General features: G+C 39.4%; 1 protein-coding gene across 1 annotated transcript in view; it reads right to left on the bottom strand.

Annotated features, from left to right (window-relative positions):
• ZSWIM6 (zinc finger SWIM-type containing 6) overlaps nucleotides 1-20,131 on the bottom strand; it is a 142,682-nt gene that overhangs the window by 8,532 nt on the left and 114,019 nt on the right. The window contains exons 5-12 of the mRNA XM_061368662.1: nucleotides 17,589-17,768; nucleotides 15,848-16,024; nucleotides 15,407-15,553; nucleotides 12,452-12,595; nucleotides 10,107-10,367; nucleotides 6,562-6,697; nucleotides 1,558-1,715; nucleotides 885-1,048 (exon numbers count right to left, since the gene is read on the bottom strand). Coding sequence (XP_061224646.1) covers nucleotides 885-1,048; nucleotides 1,558-1,715; nucleotides 6,562-6,697; nucleotides 10,107-10,367; nucleotides 12,452-12,595; nucleotides 15,407-15,553; nucleotides 15,848-16,024; nucleotides 17,589-17,768 — 1,367 coding nt within the window. The remainder of the gene's footprint in view (nucleotides 1-884; nucleotides 1,049-1,557; nucleotides 1,716-6,561; nucleotides 6,698-10,106; nucleotides 10,368-12,451; nucleotides 12,596-15,406; nucleotides 15,554-15,847; nucleotides 16,025-17,588; nucleotides 17,769-20,131) is intronic.

Here is a 20,131-nt window from a genome sequence, read left to right as displayed (position 1 = left end):
AGCAGAGACAGGACACCTGACCCAAACTAGCCAAAGGGGTATTCTATACCACAGCACATCAAGCCCAGTATATAAACTGGGGGCAGTTACCTGGAAGGGCTAGGTCACTGCTCGGTTTGGGCTGGGTATCGGTCGGCGGCTGGTGAGCGGTTGTGTTCTCTTCCCTTGTTATTTCCCTTATCATTATTATTACTGGTGGTAGCAGCAGTGGTTTGTGTTATACCTTAGTTACTGCACTGCTCTTATCTCAACCTGTGGGAGTTAAAAATCTTTTGATTCTCCTCCCCATGCCTCCGGGAGCGGGGGCAGGAAGGACTGGGGGGAGTGAGCGAGCGGTTGCGTGGTTCTGAGTTACCAGCTGGGCTTAAACCATGACAGGATCTTCCTCTCTCTTAGCAAAATTTGCCTTAGAAATAGGTAATTATGGCTGACCTTGGCATTTTCTATTAATTCAACAAGCATTTACCAAATCTCATTTAGGGGAAAGGAAGGGAATGCATGGTAAGAAACTCCTCAAGGCCATGCAGAAAATATACAGCATATCTGGCAGAGTAATTTTGCTTTCTACCCCGTCATATACCCTTGAGCCCACTGCACTGGTCCCCTCTCACCCCTGAACAGGAGAGTGCCCTGCAGCCAGCTGTTCCCAGCTCCCCCATCTGAACAGCACAAAGGGGCTGCACGCAAAGGGGACGCACACATCTGCATGCAGATGTAGTAAATATCTGTGTTTCCTAAATCATTGAGCTCAGTAACAGAAAACAGAATCTAAAAACTCCAGACAGATCCCAAAGAGGGTAGGGTCCTCTGTGCTTAAAAGCTACACCCACGAACACTGTCAAATTCCCTTCTTCTGCTGTAATAATAACGAATGAGGGAAATACCTGAAGGCCCAACTCCAGAGAAACTTTTAGAAGAGTGATGTCTGGCAAGCTGTCCATGAGTGTTGCTATTTTAAATGCATCCTGGGCAAGTTTGAAGATGTGTGATGACGAGTGGATGTTTTTCTGGATGGATTCTAACACTGTTTCCAGTCTCCGAACATCACCTGCAAGGCATAAACACTGTCACCAAAATGGAACAAGCTCCCAAAACATCCAGAGATGCATTATAATTGAGCCTGCCATTGATATACAATAGTACGATGTTTCAGTTTTACACACTTTTTCTTTAAAACCTTCCACAATTAAATCACATGTGAACAAAATATACAAGACACACTGCTCTAGTGCCTGATGATGTTAGTGCAGTACATGGCCAAAAGTCATCCTGATTCGTGAATTTTAAAAGTGATTTGTCCACTCTTGGGTCTCGCTATCTATGTCATGTCAGAAGAATAAAAAGCTGTCTCATCAGCCTCAAATCAAGGCCACCTGGCTGCCATATAGCCAGCTTAAAACTACTTTGCTAGAAAATTAAGTGCCAGGTTTAAGCCACAGTTCAGTCTGTTGCACCCATTTCAAGTTCCTGTCAGACTGCACAAGTTTTATGATTTGTTTACTCCATGCAATATTCAAAGCACACAGTTAGTTGACTATGTAACTGACAGCAATGTACCTTTGGCTGCTGTTAGCATGGTTGATGCCAGTTCACACTGCTGGGATTCAATGTGACTTAGGGTGAACCAGCGGGGATACCGGTTTGGAACAACTGATGCAATATGGTGCGGGCGGGACATGTCTCCCGAAGGAGCAGTAGATTCCAATACTAACAACCTGAAATAAGGAAGAAATCCTCTTTCATTAAATCATTATTACATTACGTTACTCATGAGCAAAACTAAAGCTGCAACAACACTCAACCTTGTTTACAAAATGGGCCTTTGGGGTTATTAAAAAAAAAAAGGTAAACCTCTTCTTGGGGAATCTTAAAAGTCCATTTGCCAAACCTGCCTATGTCAGTGGGCATCTGCAACAATTCACAGGACAATTAACCCAGCTATTAACCAAGGCAGCAGAGACTTTCTGCACCCTGCACAGAGCTGAAGCTTTTCTCCCTGCCTTTTTTGTCACTGAATCACAGCCCTCACAAAGGAAAGCAGAGTAGTTCTCCACTGTACTGAGAACACGTGAATAGTTTTCAGTATTTGGAACATTTTTTCTTCAAAGTAAGGGAGAGGAATATTCAACAAATCATTAGGATTTTCAGTTTGCAATAAATTCAGATGTGAATTTATGTCCAAAAAGAGCATTTTACAGTTCAACTATGACTACTCTTTGAAACCCTTAAATTTCAGCCTAACAACATTTTATAATGCACCATGATCTGATGTTAGAGCCCCAACCATCAATGACATAATTTCCTTCAAAGTTACTTTTTAGACTCTATTTTCTAATCCTGAAACAAAAACTTCTTTGAGTATGTGTGAATGTACAACAGTCTTACCCACCAAAGGGAAACCATACTTAGAAAATTAATGTGTTTGCTGTTGACCACTGCAACACAAGTGACAGCCCACAACAGAGACTCAATGTTACAATACACTAGATATAGCCAGTATACCAGACACTATATAAATGCCAACACAAGAAAGTAAGAGTGTACAAAAATAGGCATTTTTATTAAATAGAATTCAGCATAATTTCAAAATATATATCGTTAATGAGTCATCAAATGAAATAAGGCAACACCCAGAAGAAAAGCCTTCCCAGTGCTTAGGTTCTTGATGAGAGTTACCATCTGAGTTCTGTTTCTAACAGCTTTCATGTGCAAGTGATTTTCTAGCAGGAAGGAAATTGGATCTCCTCTGTCAATAAAATTGTAAGTACTGAATATTGAAAATCCAATGCATTGTGACTTTCCATGATAGAATATTTCTTATGGAATAAGCTCATTTAAATGTTAGTTACAATTGCTCGCACTCAGATGAATATATCTAAGTTCTTTAAGTAACTGGAAATGCAAGTCTTTTTTTCTCAGTAAAATATTTTTAAGTTCCATCAGTTTTCTGTAGGTCCCTGAAGCATATGGGAGTATCTTTAAAAATTCCCTGAGAAAAGTAAAGTTAAATATATGGGAGGGTATCTAGCAGGCACATATAAATAAAACACACCATATAAGTAACTATCAGCAGGTTATATAAATATTTTCAGACACAAGTAATTCATGCTAATATGAAGAAAGAGACTCCACTTGCAGTTTGTATTGAGTCAAATCTCTTTATATTGAGTGTATTGAGACACTTTTTTATATAGCTTTATATACATCAAAATAAAATACATATAAACTCTTCAGCTGATTTTTTTCCAAGCACAGAGAGACAGTGGGGGGAGAGATGCACTATTAGATGGCTTCAATAAACAGTAAAAATCTCACTACCTAATGCAAAAAGGGATTATTAGGTTATGAGTAACAGTAAACAGACTAAAAGCATGAAAGAAAGAGGCTGGTTTTGGGAAATCTTTTGTCACTTTGAATTTCATTGCCAGCTTTTATATTATTTTGCTGTGAAAAGAAATGCTGCTGTGAATTGGAGGCTTTCATGCAATTTTGGCAAGATTAGGGAACATCAGAACAAGTACAAGCAGATTTAGCATTCCTCACTTCCTCCCTCCTCCCCTTTCAAATACCAACAATTTAGCTAGGTTTTAGCAAGGCTACCTTGTGATTAAACATCACCATTAAAGTCTGGCTCCCAAAGCCTGGGTGAAATTCAGGCTTAACAAGATATCAGCCAAACTAAGCCAAACATTCATGTTCAGATTCCAAGTGAGCAGTCAACTAGGTCATTGCAGATCCACATTCTATAAGACTCTGTTCCGTATATTTCAACACTGCAAGCAGAGAACTGCAGACAGAAGTGACCATCAAGGACATCACAATACTATCCTTGCAGATCTGAGGTATATGCATGAAGGGTCTTATGATCTCAGCTTTCACTAATTTCATACAGAGTGTTACACACACTAAAACAGGATTCAGAAACCAGAACAGCAACAGATGCATTTTGAATACAGAGAAGTAACGTACTATGTGCTGCCATCACAGATTAGTGACTCTTGTGCACTGACACTAAAGAGGTCTGGAAAGCAACTTGCAAGGGTCTTGGGAAGTCAACTTCTTTCATAACTGTTGAAGTGACGAAAGAAACATGCTCCACTTGTAAAAGCATGAGTAACTGCACAGATTTCTATGCTGCACCTTTACTAATTTCCACATAAGATTTTTGTCCTTTTCCTTTTGCCATTTCCTCCCTGCCATGGAAGAAAGATGCTTGAGTTTTCCTCTTCTGACTTATTCAACCTCACAACTATGAGAGAGATATTCAATCTCATGTCTGCTTTCTTCTTTCCCCCTCAAGGTAGTATTAAGTTACTTTTTCATTTGGTTTGTATTTGGACTCCTTTATATACTGATCTATCACTTTTGTACAAATAGAAACCAATCTTCTCCAGGAGAATTTGAAAAGTGCTAAAGAATGCAGACAAATAGAAGGTTTCTAAATCTGCCATCACCACCATTCAAGACAGCAGTCCACATTTCTGAAGAGCTCCAAATATCGAAATACAGAAAGATTATTGTCTAGTGCTGAACTCTCATCAGGCTTATGAAGTGATGACAAAAGGGCTTGGAGAACAGCACCAATTATGATGTCTCCTGTAACTTTACCAGATGGAAACAGACATCTTATAAACAGACATTTTATAATGGTCTCTTTTGAAAAGTAACTTCATTGGCTGAGATGACACCTTCATACCAAAAGATAGCTGAAACTGCCCGTGCCTAACTGGAGATTTCAACATTTGGATCTTTCAGTGTCTTGCTTATTTTTCCGGTTCAGAAAGGAAACTTCCAGAAATGAAGTTTTCAGTTGTGAATGGTTTCTGGGGAAAGCCCTAATCCTTGTTCAAAAGGAATGGCATGCTGCTGTCACATTCACTGAAGCATTCTATGTGCTGTGCAAAGCTGCTGATGGATGCCTACTCCAGCATGAAACCTACTTTCAGCATCATGGTTTTAGTAGTTTAAAGAGGAAAACTCCACCCAATCTCTGAGGAACACTTAAAGGTAGTAACTGAAAAGAAATACAAGGCCACAGTCTACTTCATAAAATTAACCTTTTCATCTAAAAATAAACCCCATAAACCAAACAACAAATAAGCAACAGAAACCAAGCCCCCAAGAAACAACCAACCAAAAACCCTTCTCATCACATTTTGTACTATTTTACTATCTGGTATGACCAGGTTTATTAACGCACTCAACTTGTGATAAAATCAAGAGGGGTGTACTCTGATGGCCCAGACAGCTTACTGATCATACATTTGAATGTTTTCAATAGTTTACCAGTAATGCATTTAGTCTTCTTGATATATTTCCTAAAATGCTTATACAGCAAGTATGAAAGGTCAGTCTTCATATTTCTCAGATTTCTTCATTAACATCTGTTACTAGACACTCTTGGACGCATAAAAAGACAGGCTAAGCAGACTTTTAGCCTCACCTGACAGTAGTTACGTTTTGTTCTTATGCATTCCCTCCTGTTTATTCCTTTGATCACAGAATAAATCTTTTTTTTGAGAAACGAGCCCCAGAATACACACCTTCAAACCACTAGGACACAACTCTTCTGATGAAGCTAAATACTACTTATGTGGATAGTGTGTCCTTCAATAACTGTGCAACTGTTCTTGATAATAATGACTAGGAAAACCTGACACTTCTTTTTATTTTTTATCTGGAACTTGATTGCTCTGAGTATTCAATTGTGGATAGCCTTTGTCAACCATCAACTACAAGGTTCTTGACAGTGACCACACAATTCAGACAGGAACAGCTTCTTCCCTGTGTTGTAGTTGGACAGCGATTTTATTGCTGATCATTGAGGCTCTTTAAACTTCTTTCAAAATAAGTTTCTTAGCCATCATTACCATTCTGGCCTGCCTCAAGATAAAGCTAGCACACACTGAGCACTCCCTGAGAATCATCTTTTTCCTGATTACTGAAGATGCATAGGATGCAAGTCAGACATTTTGTTTGCAGATGACATACTCTATATAAACCCCAACATTCACCCAGATGTGGATGAAACTGCTTCATTATGAAACACAAGAAAAGAATGCTGGCTCAGACCCCACCCTATGGTTCCAAATCTATCATTGAGGGTTAATTTGTAAAGAACGCCAGTGGAACAAATAGCCCTACCGAACAGGCTAATCATCAGATGCTTCTGAGACTGCTGCTGCAATGCCTCTTTCTCATTTCCTAGACAATACCATCACACACACATATACAACTGCATGGGTGAGAGAACACACATGCTAAAGCTGCTATTGTTTAACACAAACCCATGTGCCCCAAGAGTAGGATTCTAGAAGGATTTCTAACAAAGAATGCTTTTTTGTGGATGTAGATAAGCACTAATTGTACATTTATAATGATTATCCTGTAGTTACTAGAGTCACCAACTGCTTTTACAGATGACAACCAAAGTAGTTTCTCCTTAAAGGGAAGCATGCTTCTTTTAGAAAAAAAAGACTAGATCTTGATTAACAAGCTTTTTCCGCTTTCCTAACTGCTACCACTACTTGTGCTCCTTCTAGATGACTTACAAATACGTACCGCATGGCTCTCAGTGCAGTTTTGTATGCCAATTCAGCATCATGAGGTAGGAGAGAGGTGAAGAGATACTTGGCAAATGTGTGCATTGGAACGCTCTCTCGATGGGTGACTTCACCTAAACCACTATATGGTCCAGCTGCAGGAGAGAGAAAGAGAATGTCTGTCTTTATATACTGCTAAAAACCAACACACAGACCCTTAAAAATATCCACTATACCTTCAGTTACAACTGGTATTCAGAGCAGAGTTTGCTGTACAAAAAGTAAAGTTATATTGCTATTTCTGTGAAACATATTACAAATATATCACATACAGTGTATTACAAGTCTATTAAATACCATATTCTTTGAGATAACATGACAAACTGCAAAATGTATAGTACTAAGCATACTAGTGTGCATACAAATGACAGAATGATTCCAGTGCTCTATGGGGCTCATTCAGCAAGCCTATAGCATGCAAAAGTAGAAAATGATAACCCTAGACTTGCCTTCACATAGCTGCATTGTGCACATGAATCCCCATGCATCCTGTTGGTGCATGACTGCTTTATCAAAAATCCACCAGAAAAAAACAAAACAAAACCCTGAAGAGTGGTTACAGTGAATAAATGTGTACCTTTAATTGAAGTTACATGGCCAATCACCACAGCAGCACCTAATCCCTATTGATTTAGGGGGCCTATAGGGATGCTGGGGAGGGACTCTTCATTAGGGACTGTAGTGATAGGACAAGGGGTAATGGGTTAAAACTTAAACAGGGGAAGTTTAGATTGGATATAAGGAGGAAATTCTTTCCTGTTAGGGTGGTGAGGCACTGGAATGGGTTGCCCAGGGAGGTTGTGAATGCTCCATCCCTGGCAATGTTCAAGGCCCGGTTGGACGAGGCCTAGGGTGATACGGTTTAGGACGAGGTGACCCTGCCCATGGCAAGGGGGTTGGAACTTGATGATCTTAAGCTCCTTTCCAACCCCAACTATTCTATGATTCTATGATGTCTCACCTGACATTAGGCAGTTAAATAACCTTTTAATCTAGACTTGGTCTCCAGAGAAGACCAGGTCAGATCTTGTACCAAAGCTGGTTTTGTGAGTCCATTATAGCCACATGATCTTAAAAATCGTATTTGTTGTAGGAAAGCTATATCCACTGTTGGAGCAGTGGATTTTGCTCACACTCAGTGCAGCCAGTGCAGTATTTCAATTTTACAGCAGCAGCATCAAGACTGACAACAACAAAACATTAAATTCAAGTCTTTCCTTGCCAAGCTCTGAATGTTCATGGTGCATATGAGTCCCATCTCTACATTTTTCCTGCAACCCTAAGATTTTTATTCGTATTAATAGGAAAACAATGTGAGCTTTTGACTTCAGCAACTAGAGGTCCAGGCAGTAGGTGCTGCAAGATACAGAATAAGAATCTTATATTAAGTATTACTGCACAGATAGCAGCCAGTAATCCTAGAAGTTACTACTACTTCCACAAACTCTGACCCAACACACTTGGATGGATGGATGGATGGATGGATGGATGGATGGACGGACGACCTTGTGAGCACACTTCTTTGCTGCAGATTCATGTGTCATTTAAACTGCTCCCAAAGCAATTCAAACTAATATGGCCAAGACTACACTGAAGCAGATGAGGAGAAACAGCCAAGCTGTTTCATCATTTTTCTGACTAGTGCCCTAGCACAACATACAAGGATAAAAATCACCAGGCATGAAAAAATTCTGAGCTCTATAGCTGTGCATTTCTGAAGACTGAGGCTGATTAAAAAGAAATGTCAATGAAGAATTAGCAGGTGACAGTGTATCTCAATCATTTAAAATGAAGTTGAAAGCCATTCAAAGCTGGCTGGCATTGCTTCAGTGAAAGAAGCCGTTTCACGTATGCTTGCCACTTGGTGGTCCAATCAGAAACTCAATTAGGACATGAAGAATACATGACAAAGCTTTTATATGAAAATATATTTCCTCATTAACTTAGCAGTCAAGAAAAAAATTAGAACAGCTCTTGGAAAACAGTCTTACATTCTGCTTTCCCATGCGTTCAAATGGCAGCTACATACAGCATGCATTAATCTGCTTTAACAGCATAGAAATAAGCTTAATATTGGATTAAGCTTGCTTTATTATAGCTACAGGACTAACTATAAAAATGCAATTGATACAATTGGCATATTCAATCACTGCACAGTTTTTCTTCCAATGTGAGCTGGCAGTTTCTGCTTAACCTGGAGTAAACGGAAATTATTGCATGAAAGCCAGATTTCTCAGCACACTGTAGTACAAGACCATCATTGCATACTGCTCACCATAGCAATTCTGTAGAGAGTTATATTAGCAGAGTTCCTGCTATGCCCACTTATTTACTACTCTAAGAAAACATAAAAAGAATTTCAGTGATCAAAGCAGTAAACTAGAACTATCAGAGAACACTTTAGAGAAATCCTGCCTTTTTCTCATAAAGCATCCTTACCAGCAAATAGATGCAGCAAATTGATTTTATAATTCATAGGATCACTATATGGTGGCTACTAGCTGGATTCAGCAAGCAGCTGTTCTTGTCCAAAGGCCATAAAGCAGCAGTGCAGCCACACCACAAAGGAAACTCTCCCCATAGTGCGGCTTCTAGGCAGTGTCAAATGTCCAAATCACCTTCCAATAAGAGGAAGTTTTATAAGACAAGTGTCTCACAAAAACGATACAAAACTTGCCTGTGTAGTAGTCTTCACAACTTTCTTAGAGCAATAACACCCCAGCACACCTTGAGCAAGCACTCAAAACTTGGACCCTGCCTTTGGGTAATTGGTTCCTGTGAAGTTTTTCTTCCATTTAAAAACCTCCAAACCAGAAAGACAGCCTCAGAACTCATGAGATTACTCTCTGAACATGAGGCCTAAGTGCTACATGTGTTTTTTAAAAAGCTGAGTCAAAAATATGGACCTTTTTGTACAAAGTTTATTGGAACACATGGGCTACTTCCCAAACACAGATTGTCCTGGTCAAAATTCAGTCACCAGACCAGGCATTAAGCCTCAATATTTGACTACATATCAGTTGTACGATACAAACTTCAAAAGAAAGTAATTTTCCTAACTGCCACAAATAAAATGTTACATTTCTGTCCCAGCAACCTTCATAATTTTCTGAGCCTTTGACTCTGGAACAGAAGTACAGATCTTCATACATTTAGAATGCTGCAAGTCCGTTTTTTTATGACACAGTAACACTTAGAATTTTGCTACCTGAGAACTACTGATAACTGATGTCTGTATTTGAGTGTGAGCCTGGGTTGTATAATCACAATACTGAGGTTATGACATCCAACAAAAGGCTTATAGGTCAATAGATGCCTAACTGTTACAGTCACGTGATATCTAAAGAATATTTGATTTTTATAAGAGATTGGAAACAAAATTTTGTTGGAGTTGTGTGTCAAAAAACCACCTAAGTATATAAGGCAGTTTCCACGGGAATACTAGCTGTGTGCTTGCGTAAGTGAAGACAGTTTAAAGAAGCAGTTAGCATCTATATTGGCTACCTTCTAAAAGGAAGACTGCTTGCTTTCGAAAAATCTTCACCAGAGTATCATCCAATTCAATTTCCTGTAGCTTAGAAATGAGCTGCTCCTCATTTCGACAAACCTTCTCTTGTGCATACAAGCCATCTGGCATTATTCGTTGCTGTCCCAGCCCTATCAATGCTACTTCCACAGCCAGCGTCAAATAAGATTCCCCTTCTTCAAATAACTTGTGTGCAGGCAGGTGGTGGTACTCCAGAGATTTGCATTGCCCCATGTGGTCTGTAAAGGGTGACACAGAAAGAAAAACACATCGGCAAATCATTCCAACCCATAATCTGCCTACAATTCTACATATACAAATGCTTCTTCTGTATTATTATTATTTTTAATTATTTAAATTACTAGTGCAATCTCAAAATCCAATGATCCAATGTAAAACAACCTACCCAATTCTACATGACAGAAATATATAGAACAATTAGATTTTAAATAACCCACTCAAGTAAGACTATACATTTTATTTTTAAATAGTATGATTTACAGAAAGGCAGTTTCTCCAGCTTTGCATTAATGAGGCCAAAAATTGGACAATCCAGCCATTTCTTTGTCTCCTTAAAGCCTTGATGTGTAAGAGGAAGGGAAAGTAGCATTGGTTTCAGTTGAAGCCATTACTATTGTGCAAATACAATAGATTGGGGAACTCCACAAGTTTAAAACATCCTCTGCTAGAGCTCTTTTCAAGCTCTTTATTACTTGTTACAGTTGTATTTATGATATAAACACTTATTAACACTGAAAGTCCTAGTTTTAGCAAAGATTTTATGTAGAGAGTGCTACTGATTCATCTGGCCCTTCACAGACACATCATATAACAAACTGCTATTCCAACCTGTAGCAGTTATGAGGAGACTGACAACTGCAGCAAATAGGAAGGCTGAAGGCCTTTGGTGAACTGTATACGCATGTGTAGGTAGAAGCTACTTTTCAACACACACTGGTTTTATTTCATGGGGTTATTGTGTTATTTTATAGTTGCAAGGAACCTGATTTCTAATTTATTTTTTAATTAAAAGTTCTTCCAGAATTGATGGATATGGGATTAGAAATTTATTGAAGAAAATCTAATTGAATGCAAATAGTTCTGAGGGAAAGCCCCAAGAAGATTGCAGGTATGTGCATAAAACAGCTGCAGGTAGAGGGATGAATCCAGTTTCTGTCCACAGAAGTGGTGGTAAGAAGCTATGACAGAAGTGAAAAGACTGAGAACAAGGAATAGATCAGTTAAGCTCCTGGGAAGCAAATACTGAAATTAAAACGGGCGTACACAACCTTTCCTAAATCATATATCAATACTGCAAAACTGCTTTCCAATTCATATCATTTACAGTTCATGCGTGTAATCAAGTAAAACTTTTTGTCATCAATTTGAAGCATTGTGTATACTTGTAGCTAAGAAGCCTAGTAACACCCTGGGCTGCATTAACAGAAGTGTTTCCAGCAGATTGAGGGAGGTGATCCTTCCCCGGTGATCCTTCCCCTGTCCTCAGCACTAGTGAGCCCACACCAGGAGTGCTGTGTCTAGCTGCAGGCTCCTCAGTGCATGGACATACTGGAGCAGATATAGCAAGGGGCCACAAAAATGATTAAAGGACTGCAGATTCTCTCATGAAATGAGAGTGAGATAAGTGTCATTATTTAAACCTGGAAAAGGCCCAGGAGGATCTTACCAAAATGTATAAATATCTGATTGGAGAATGTAAAATAAGACAGTGCCAAACTCTTATCAGTGGTATCCTGTGACAGGACAGGAGGCAATGGGCACAAACTGAAATACAGGAAACTCCACCCAATCATAAGAAAATACCTTTTTCACTGTCAGGGTGGTTGAACACTGGAAGAGGCTGCCCATAGTATTTGGACAGTGTTCATTCTTGGAGTTATTCAAAACCCTACAACACACAGTCCTGGGCAATCTGCTCGAGGTAATGCTGCTTTGAGCAGAGCAGGTGAACTAGATGATCTCCAGAGGTGCCTTCCAACCTCAGTAATTCTGTGATTCTAAGATTCCCTGCAGTTTCTCAGACAAAGAGGACAGAGCAACGTATGTGGAGAGAGCTGCTGCAGTGATGTCTCACCCATTTTATTTCAAAGGTGAAATACAGCATTGTCTTTTAGAAGGAGTAACTGGTAATATTTTAAGTGCTTTCACATTTTAAACATTTTCTCTCCTTTGTGTTTTCTTAAGGAATGCAAATGTGAGTTCTTATACTATAGTAACACTGACTTTGATGCTGAGTCAGAAAGGCAGGACAGAAAATTGCCTCCAGTAAATGAAGGTGTACAGAAGATAAGCTTGGCCTTACCCGTGAAGTCTGAGAATCCATGGAAGCTGTCATCATCCACCCTGCAGGCTTCCATCAGACTACTGAAGAGAGTGCCAATGGGGTCCAAAGGGTGTCCCACCCAACCTTCAAGATTTGTTATTGAGGTTACTCCTCTGTGGAGTTCTGTGACAGAAAAGATGGAGGGAGGAGGGAGAGAAAGAAAGTCATGTCAGCCCCTCAAAACAATTATAAAAGTAGAACTTATTAAAATGATTTTGGTGCAGAATTCAAAGTATTTCCAGTAGGCTCTGCTCAGAAGGAGAAAATAGTGTATTTGAGAGTGAATTCATCACCCTTTATGAATATGTTAAAAGAGGAAAAGAAAAAGAACAAAGGCCAGACATTTTGAGCACTAGCAAAGTGCATTGTGGGTCAAAATTTTCAAATGCAATGTCTATTGAAATCTCTTACTTCATTCCAGTAGCTCTTCTGAAAATGTCTGCTGAAACACTACAACAAACCTCTTTTTTTTTTTAAGCATTCACAATTTCCTCACTCAAAAGGCACAGTACAATTCTTACATTTTAATTTAATCTGATGACACTGAAATAAATGCAAATATTCTAAACCATGTCCCAATTCCATAAATAAAGTATAAGCTTATCTTGCATCTAAACATTTACTGAAGTAATAAACTCATGATGATAGCTCCTTTAAAAAGGAAGAAAAAAAAATAAAGCAAATGTTTCAATTAGATGCAAAAGAATCATTCTTTAAGTGGATCAAGTGCATTGTTTGTCATTCTAAAATTCCAGCCAGCAGCCCCCTTCACAAACACTTTGTCTTGCAGCCCTCACTGATCATTCTGTTACAATATGAAGAAATTGTTTAGCACAGTGAACTGAAGGCAGTGTGGTTGTGGTAACAGATGTTAAAGATTCCCCAAATCCCTTTTTTTATTAAGAGTCTTATGGTAACAGCTCCCCTTTGACCACAGCTGCCAGCTTTTTTCCTCCTACACACAGGACTGAGCTGTGAAACAGACAACACATTACGGGTGACCACTTAAAACCTATATAAAAGATGTTAGGGATGCTTTGTTTCTCTGTGTGTTAAACACTAACTTATACCTGCTTTCACTCTCCCTTTTTCATGAAGTGCCATCTTTCCAAGTAACCATTAACAAAGAGCTTTTAAAATCTGCTTCTTGCCTATTTAAATGTGTGGGGCTACTAAATGAAACACAGCTATACTGTTTAGAGGGTGATTTTTTAAAAAGAATTCACTGATACGTAATATGAAAAGCAAACAAGTAAATCACTGTCTTGCTAGCAAATAGCATGTGATAAAGATGATAGAAAGAAGCAAGCAATATTACCAAAATGATTAATGACAGTGACTTCTTACTGACTCACTTATGTTCTATTTATTCCACTGTGCCTACTTATGAGCTTAACTTGTGTCATGCCAAACTTCAGCCATATAGACTTTTAGCTTTAAAATCATGCAAGTGGTTCCACGGACATCAGATCAGCCACGTGAATAGGAGTTAAGTAGAAGCATGTGGTGTTTGCTAAACTAACCTAAAGCAGGGCTGAAGCTGCAGAATTCATCTGCTCATAGAGAAGACCAGCACATTTTGTGGTATTAAAAGAGCATCTTTGAAAAATTCCACACATAAACGAAATAAAAAAGCAGTGACAACATACAAACAACAAACTTCTTTGTTTCAGGATAGGATGGATTACATTCCATACACTTTGTTTTTTACTTAAAATAGTATGTAGCTGACTGCTACAGAAACTGCTCCTAGGCAAAGGAATTTAAGTTAACATAAGTACCCAATATCTAGATGCTGCATTAGCGACTGGGAATGAAATGGAGCAGTACTATGGCCAGCACACTTGCAGGAGACCCTTCACACCTCCCAGTGTGTGAAGGCATGCATTCCCACACACTGACATTGCCCTCTACCTTCTTACCCCCCTAATCTGAGAAGGCAGAAAAGCGCAAAGCTTTTAAGAGAACACTTGTTAAGGAAAATTACATTATATGACAAAACCACATTGCAAATTCTCCTAAGTAATAACAGAAGTGCTTTTAGGTTTTGTTCAAACCTAGGATCCAGAATAGTGCTCAAAAAAAAACACCTTGGGTACAATGCATGAGGACACATGTAGCTAAGAGGAGCAACAAACATCTAAACTAAAATTTGAATAAAGGGATTCTTGTAGCAGCAGAGAAAGTAATTCCAGTCTTTCCATGTGCATTCTTTAACCATAAAGCCATCCCTTTCTTCCACTCTTCAAACTAACAACAAAGTTCAGTGCAGGTTTATTTGGGTAGGAAGGATCAAATGGCATACAAATTGTATGAGAAGGAGGATGCTCCTTCAAAAAAAAAAAAAAAAGACAACAAACCCAAGGGTAGTGCTCATCAAAGGAACAACACAGAATGTTTTATAAAAAAAAGGTGTTTCAAAAAGAAAAACCCACCTCTGATGAAAAACACTAAAATTTTATGCATGGTTAAGAGACTCTTCCTGAACAAACTGCCAAATTTGGCAAGTGCAGACTTTGCTTTCTTGTTACCCTTAATGCCAACTTGGAAACATATAGTTCAGCTAAATTATAGGTCATTATTATATGTCATTACATATGAAAAAAAATATTAAACACCTGACAGGCCAAATGCAATGCTCTGTTTAGAAGCCAGTGAATATTTTCACTGTGTAACCAAAAACCATGATTGGAATAAAAGCCCCATCATACCAGACACTGGAGAGAGCAGAATAGAGCCTTTGTCCTGCACAGCTCACAACCCATCTTACACAAAACCTCTGCCATCCAGAATGTGACATTACCACTGTCATCATCAAGAGTTCAAGTCACTTCTTTTGCTTTAGTTTCAAAACTGGTTTTCTCATGCAAAGTTCCAGTCTGATATTATTGTCACCCCACACATCCTTTGCCCTTCTCTCTTCCCCACATTTACCTTTTTTCTGAGCCCGGAACATTTCCAGCTGTTTCTGCTGCTGCCTTCTTAGTGTATTAACAATAGCTATTGCTAGTCTCAGTGCTTCTCGTGGGTATCCATGAGATCGTAATGCATCTACCCTCGCACAGGCTGTAGGAACATGTTCTAAAATGGAGAAAATAATTGAAGAATAGCAATGCTTCCATGTCTGCAATGGCCTGTTTTGCTAGGTTACTCAAAAACACTTTTTTGTTTGGGTTTTTTTGTTGCTGTTTTAAAAGCTATGCAAGAGAGACTTAAAGGACTACTTCTGAGCCAGTATTTCAAGGGACCCTCTGTTCTTTTTGCCAGGCTCTTCATTCATCTCCCCACCAGCTCCCCCCCCCCCCCCAAAATAATGCCATAGAAAATGAACAAAGAAGCAAGTAATGGAAATGTCTTTCCGGTTTAGCCACTTACCATGCCAGAGGGGCCACCCCTGAGAGTCAAAGAGTAAGTTTTCAGTGTCGTCATGGTAACAGTAGTTGGCATATATGTCACTGCTGATAATGTGCTGTAAGTGGCTGTCCTGCCAGTGCAGATCGCATGCCTCAATGGCTCGAGTGAACACCGTCCGATGTGGCCTGTTCGATGAATCTGTCATTTGCACAAGTTTAGAAAGCTGCATCAGCTTTACTCATTCATATGTGAATCAGTCATTCACAGTATTCTTGTCTTCTGCTTATTCACCACCACCAACCGACAGCAGCCTGCCTTGCCCCGCTCTGCACCGAGCAGCCCGCAGATGACATTTCACATCCTACCACTACCCAACAGCTCAAAGTGTGCACCATTCACTTTGCATTCAGAGAGTTCTACAAACCAGCATGGCTGATGCTACACAGGACTTTGCAGAGGAAACATTAGAGATTAAGGACACTCAACAGCATATACAAACTCCCAGAAAAACACACTAGAAAGTATACGGTACACAGCTACTCAAGCATCCCCAGTTTCTTTCCTCCTCAGACCCAGAACTGCCAGGATGAGGAATGGATAAACAATGTGTGAAAGATTTTTCAGAAGTGACGTTAACTTTGAGCACTTGTATAATTCTTGTCATAAATACACAAATACTATAAAGAAAGTGAGGTACTCAGCCCTTGGGACTGACATAATCCTTACCTGACATCTTCCTACAGCAAAATCACTCTGTTGACATGGCACTATGTCTATGACCATTGAGATGCTGTGTCAGAGTTACCACTAGATTGCCCAAGTTGGGCTGAACATCACAAGATACAGAAAGCGAAACACCTCTATAGGGAGTCATATGCGGAATTAACTTCTGTCCCTGGCTAGCTGAGAGATTTAAAAATGAACCATGTCTTTTTCCTTCAGAGGTCATCTTTCAAGAGAAAGAAACAAGGAAAAACCCATTTAAACCCAAGCCTGCCATCTCCTGAGCATAGACTGTTAACTTTATAGTGATTATATGAAATAGGTATCAAAGTACTGAGGTTTTTGAGGACTACGAGGGTTTTTTCCCAGGTAAGTATCCTGCACCTTCCCCAGTTATTAGCAAAGTAGCCATCTTTGCTTGAGGAGGACTGCACAAGGCTAACGTCAGATTTGGTAATTACATTTTAGATTAGAAAGCCTGATACTGAGTAAGAAAAGGCACTTCCTCTCAGGGCAGTATTGCCTCTACAACTTTCCCACACCTGACAATGCACACTGAACATACAGAGCACATCCCATAGATTGCTGCTTTAGTTTCTCACACACTCAACTTTAATGCAGTTGCAACAGATCCCTCTTTAAATAGGTATCAAAGGCCTTGTAACTGCAAACAAAATGAAAGGCCCAACACCAGAGAGAATACAAGATTATAGTCAAGCAAAGAAACAACAGGCTTTTACATGACATACTTCAAGGGCATCCAATCTTCATGCAACACGTATTTAGAAGCACTAGGTGAAAAGTTAGAAGAACTAACTAAATGCAAATACTTGCTGTGAAAACATTGCAGCCACAGCACAAACACCCCCACCTATTTATCACTTCTGCAAGGATAGTATTAGTGAAAATAATCTTGGCTGTTCAATCCTCAACAAGAAAGTTACTTGTTCCAGGAAAGAGTGCTGAATTCTGCAAGGCTAGAGTGTATAAGATAGAGGTTATATTATACGTTGCAGTCAGTGCATATGTTTAGGCTCACCTTGGTTAGCATTTGCACCCTGAGGCAAAGCATTGGTTAAATTGGGCAGTTCGTTTCCATGGTTTCCATCTTCCCAGGGACAAACATCCACACTGTTCCATTTTTTCAGCTGTTTTAGCCAACTGGACTTCTGCTCCAACTTGCAGTGGGGATTTAAGACTATACACATCCACAGAGCACCTGATTTTAAAAAAATTGCTAAATTATGTTTTCTATTAAAAATGCAACAGCTGATGACTAATTGCAAACTTCTATACTGTAACACTTTTTCTCCCCTCAAAGGCTGCTCTGCTTGCTTCCCACCTACACCTAACACGTGGCAGAGTGAACTCCTGACACAGAATCTTGGAGCTGGCATGGCCCATCTGAAGCACTTGAAAGATGGTATCAAGCCAACTTTCTCAATTAAAGGGCATGAAGAGGTCTTTTGTATGAGAAAATCAGACTTTGCAATGTATGGCTCATCAGACAGGAACATCAGTCAAAACCAAACAAGAATTCACACAAAGTTAGAGCAGGAAATGATCCACGTTCCTCTTTTAATTTTTGTACTAGAGGCATAGTGTTGTTTTCTATGAACAAGGACTACGTATCTTTCAGCTTCACATCACAGGGACCAAAGAAGTGCCTTAGTAAGACACGTATTTTGTAAACGTACACTTCCACACTCGGAACCTAGCAGAAGTAAGTACTGCTGATAGTATAACTCATTCCCAAACACAGCTGGGTCTCACAGATCCACTGAGCACTGGTTTTGTGCAGTCTAATATGAATGAGATATTTTTACTGTAACTACTTCAGTAATTTGGTTACACTAGAAAATTTGTTTTACATTTGCTGCTTATGGGGCTCGAAGAGAAAGCTAATTTGCACTGACATTTCACACATACCATCACTTCAGAACCTGCTCCCTGAAACTATATAGCAGGGCAGGCTCAAATACATCAAGGTCTCTAGTGACAATTTTCAAATGGAAAGATTTTTCTCTAAATCAGCTGTCCCTTCATCAGAATGAACTTTTGACATAAGTATGAAGACATCTGAAAGTGCTTTTTAGCAACTGTTCATTTGTTCATTAAGAACCTTCCTAATACACTACAAGAGATGTAAAGAGTATGCTTAAATTATGCAATCTTCATGGCAGGCTGAAAAAAAAAAGAATAAAAATGCAGCTGGTTCTTCCAGGATAATAATTCTCACATTCAAGTATTCTTTTGCTAGCTAAGAATGTAAAATGGATACGCAGAGCACAGGCCATAACATTACATTCATTCCTACAGTAATTCACCATGTCGGTATGCCACAGCACAGGAGCCAGTGGAAACACAGCTTGATCTTTAAGGTTGTAAGTCCCCTGCTATTTAGATCAACATGGAATGTAGAAGTAATATCAAAGAGATCTAACCACAACAAAATATGATATGGTACAGTACAGAACATCAGAGGGACACTACACTGCAGATTACTACTATACAGTTGTTAAACACAGCAAGTTTAGTACAGCAAGTGGGTTTTGAAGTGTCTGAAACTTGCCACAGGGGTGATATAACGCCAATATTAGTCTTAAAAACTTCTAAAACCAAATCACACAACTTTCTTTAGACACACTTGCCAACATACCTCATTCTCCAATCAAATTACAACTGGTTCTTGTTATTAAGCATCACTGCATTCAGCACTGCTGAAGACAGGGCAACTGTATTCCTTGCAATATTCAAAACAAAACAGAAGATGGGGCACACTGGAAAGCAGTTAACTCCAGTTAACACTGGAGAACAGTTAATTTGGGCATAATTATTTATTTTCAAATTTGAGTATCACATGAGAGCACTAAGGACACACTGCACCTCTCAGCATCCAACAAAAAAACATCCCATTTAATACTTTGTAACCAGATTCCCAGTGTTTTCAGACTGAAGCAAAAGCTATGTGGAATAATTTAACTGCATTTGGTAGGTATTTCAATCATCCAGCAAGGCAGAACACACAGTACTAATTACACCATGTCCCTACAGAATGAACAGCCTTTTCTTTTTCCACATCTCAGAAACACCACTAGAGACAAAGGAATTCACTCTTCTTCAGAAGCTCCACTATGCATGTGGTGCAACTAAGAAGCATGAGAGGGGAAGAAGTATGCCAAAGTACCAAAACCCTTTAACAACTTCTTTGGCTTAAACAGGGAGACCACCTCACACATAACTACATTGTTAGCAGCCATTGTTTCAGAAAGCCAGGCTATTTTTATGCAAATGAAGCTCAAGGACAAGTGTATTTCTAATAAACCTCACAAAAAACACTTGAAATTTCAATAGGGCCCAACTGCACCCTGGTCCCAGTGACTTCAGGGTGAGTGGCTTGCACATATGAGATCTCACACAGCTTTCATGGCTGTCCAATTCCCTGCAGGAAGAGCAGTGTGAGACAAAACTCCCCCACAAGAAGCAAAGGGAATGGAAAGAGCCTCGGGCTCAGCTCCTGTAGTGCTACAAAGGCTACCATCTGGGAGAAGGATGCATAATGCCAATGACCCCACACTCTTC

Source organism: Neopsephotus bourkii, unplaced genomic scaffold, assembly GCF_033783945.1.
Source record: "Neopsephotus bourkii isolate Nb327-2 ecotype Australia unplaced genomic scaffold, CSIRO-AGI_Nbou_v1 NB_1436, whole genome shotgun sequence".
Taxonomy (NCBI): Eukaryota; Metazoa; Chordata; class Aves; order Psittaciformes; family Psittacidae; genus Neopsephotus; species Neopsephotus bourkii.
The sequence above is the reverse complement of the archived record's forward strand: the minus strand, read 5'-3'. Positions and strand labels throughout refer to the sequence as shown.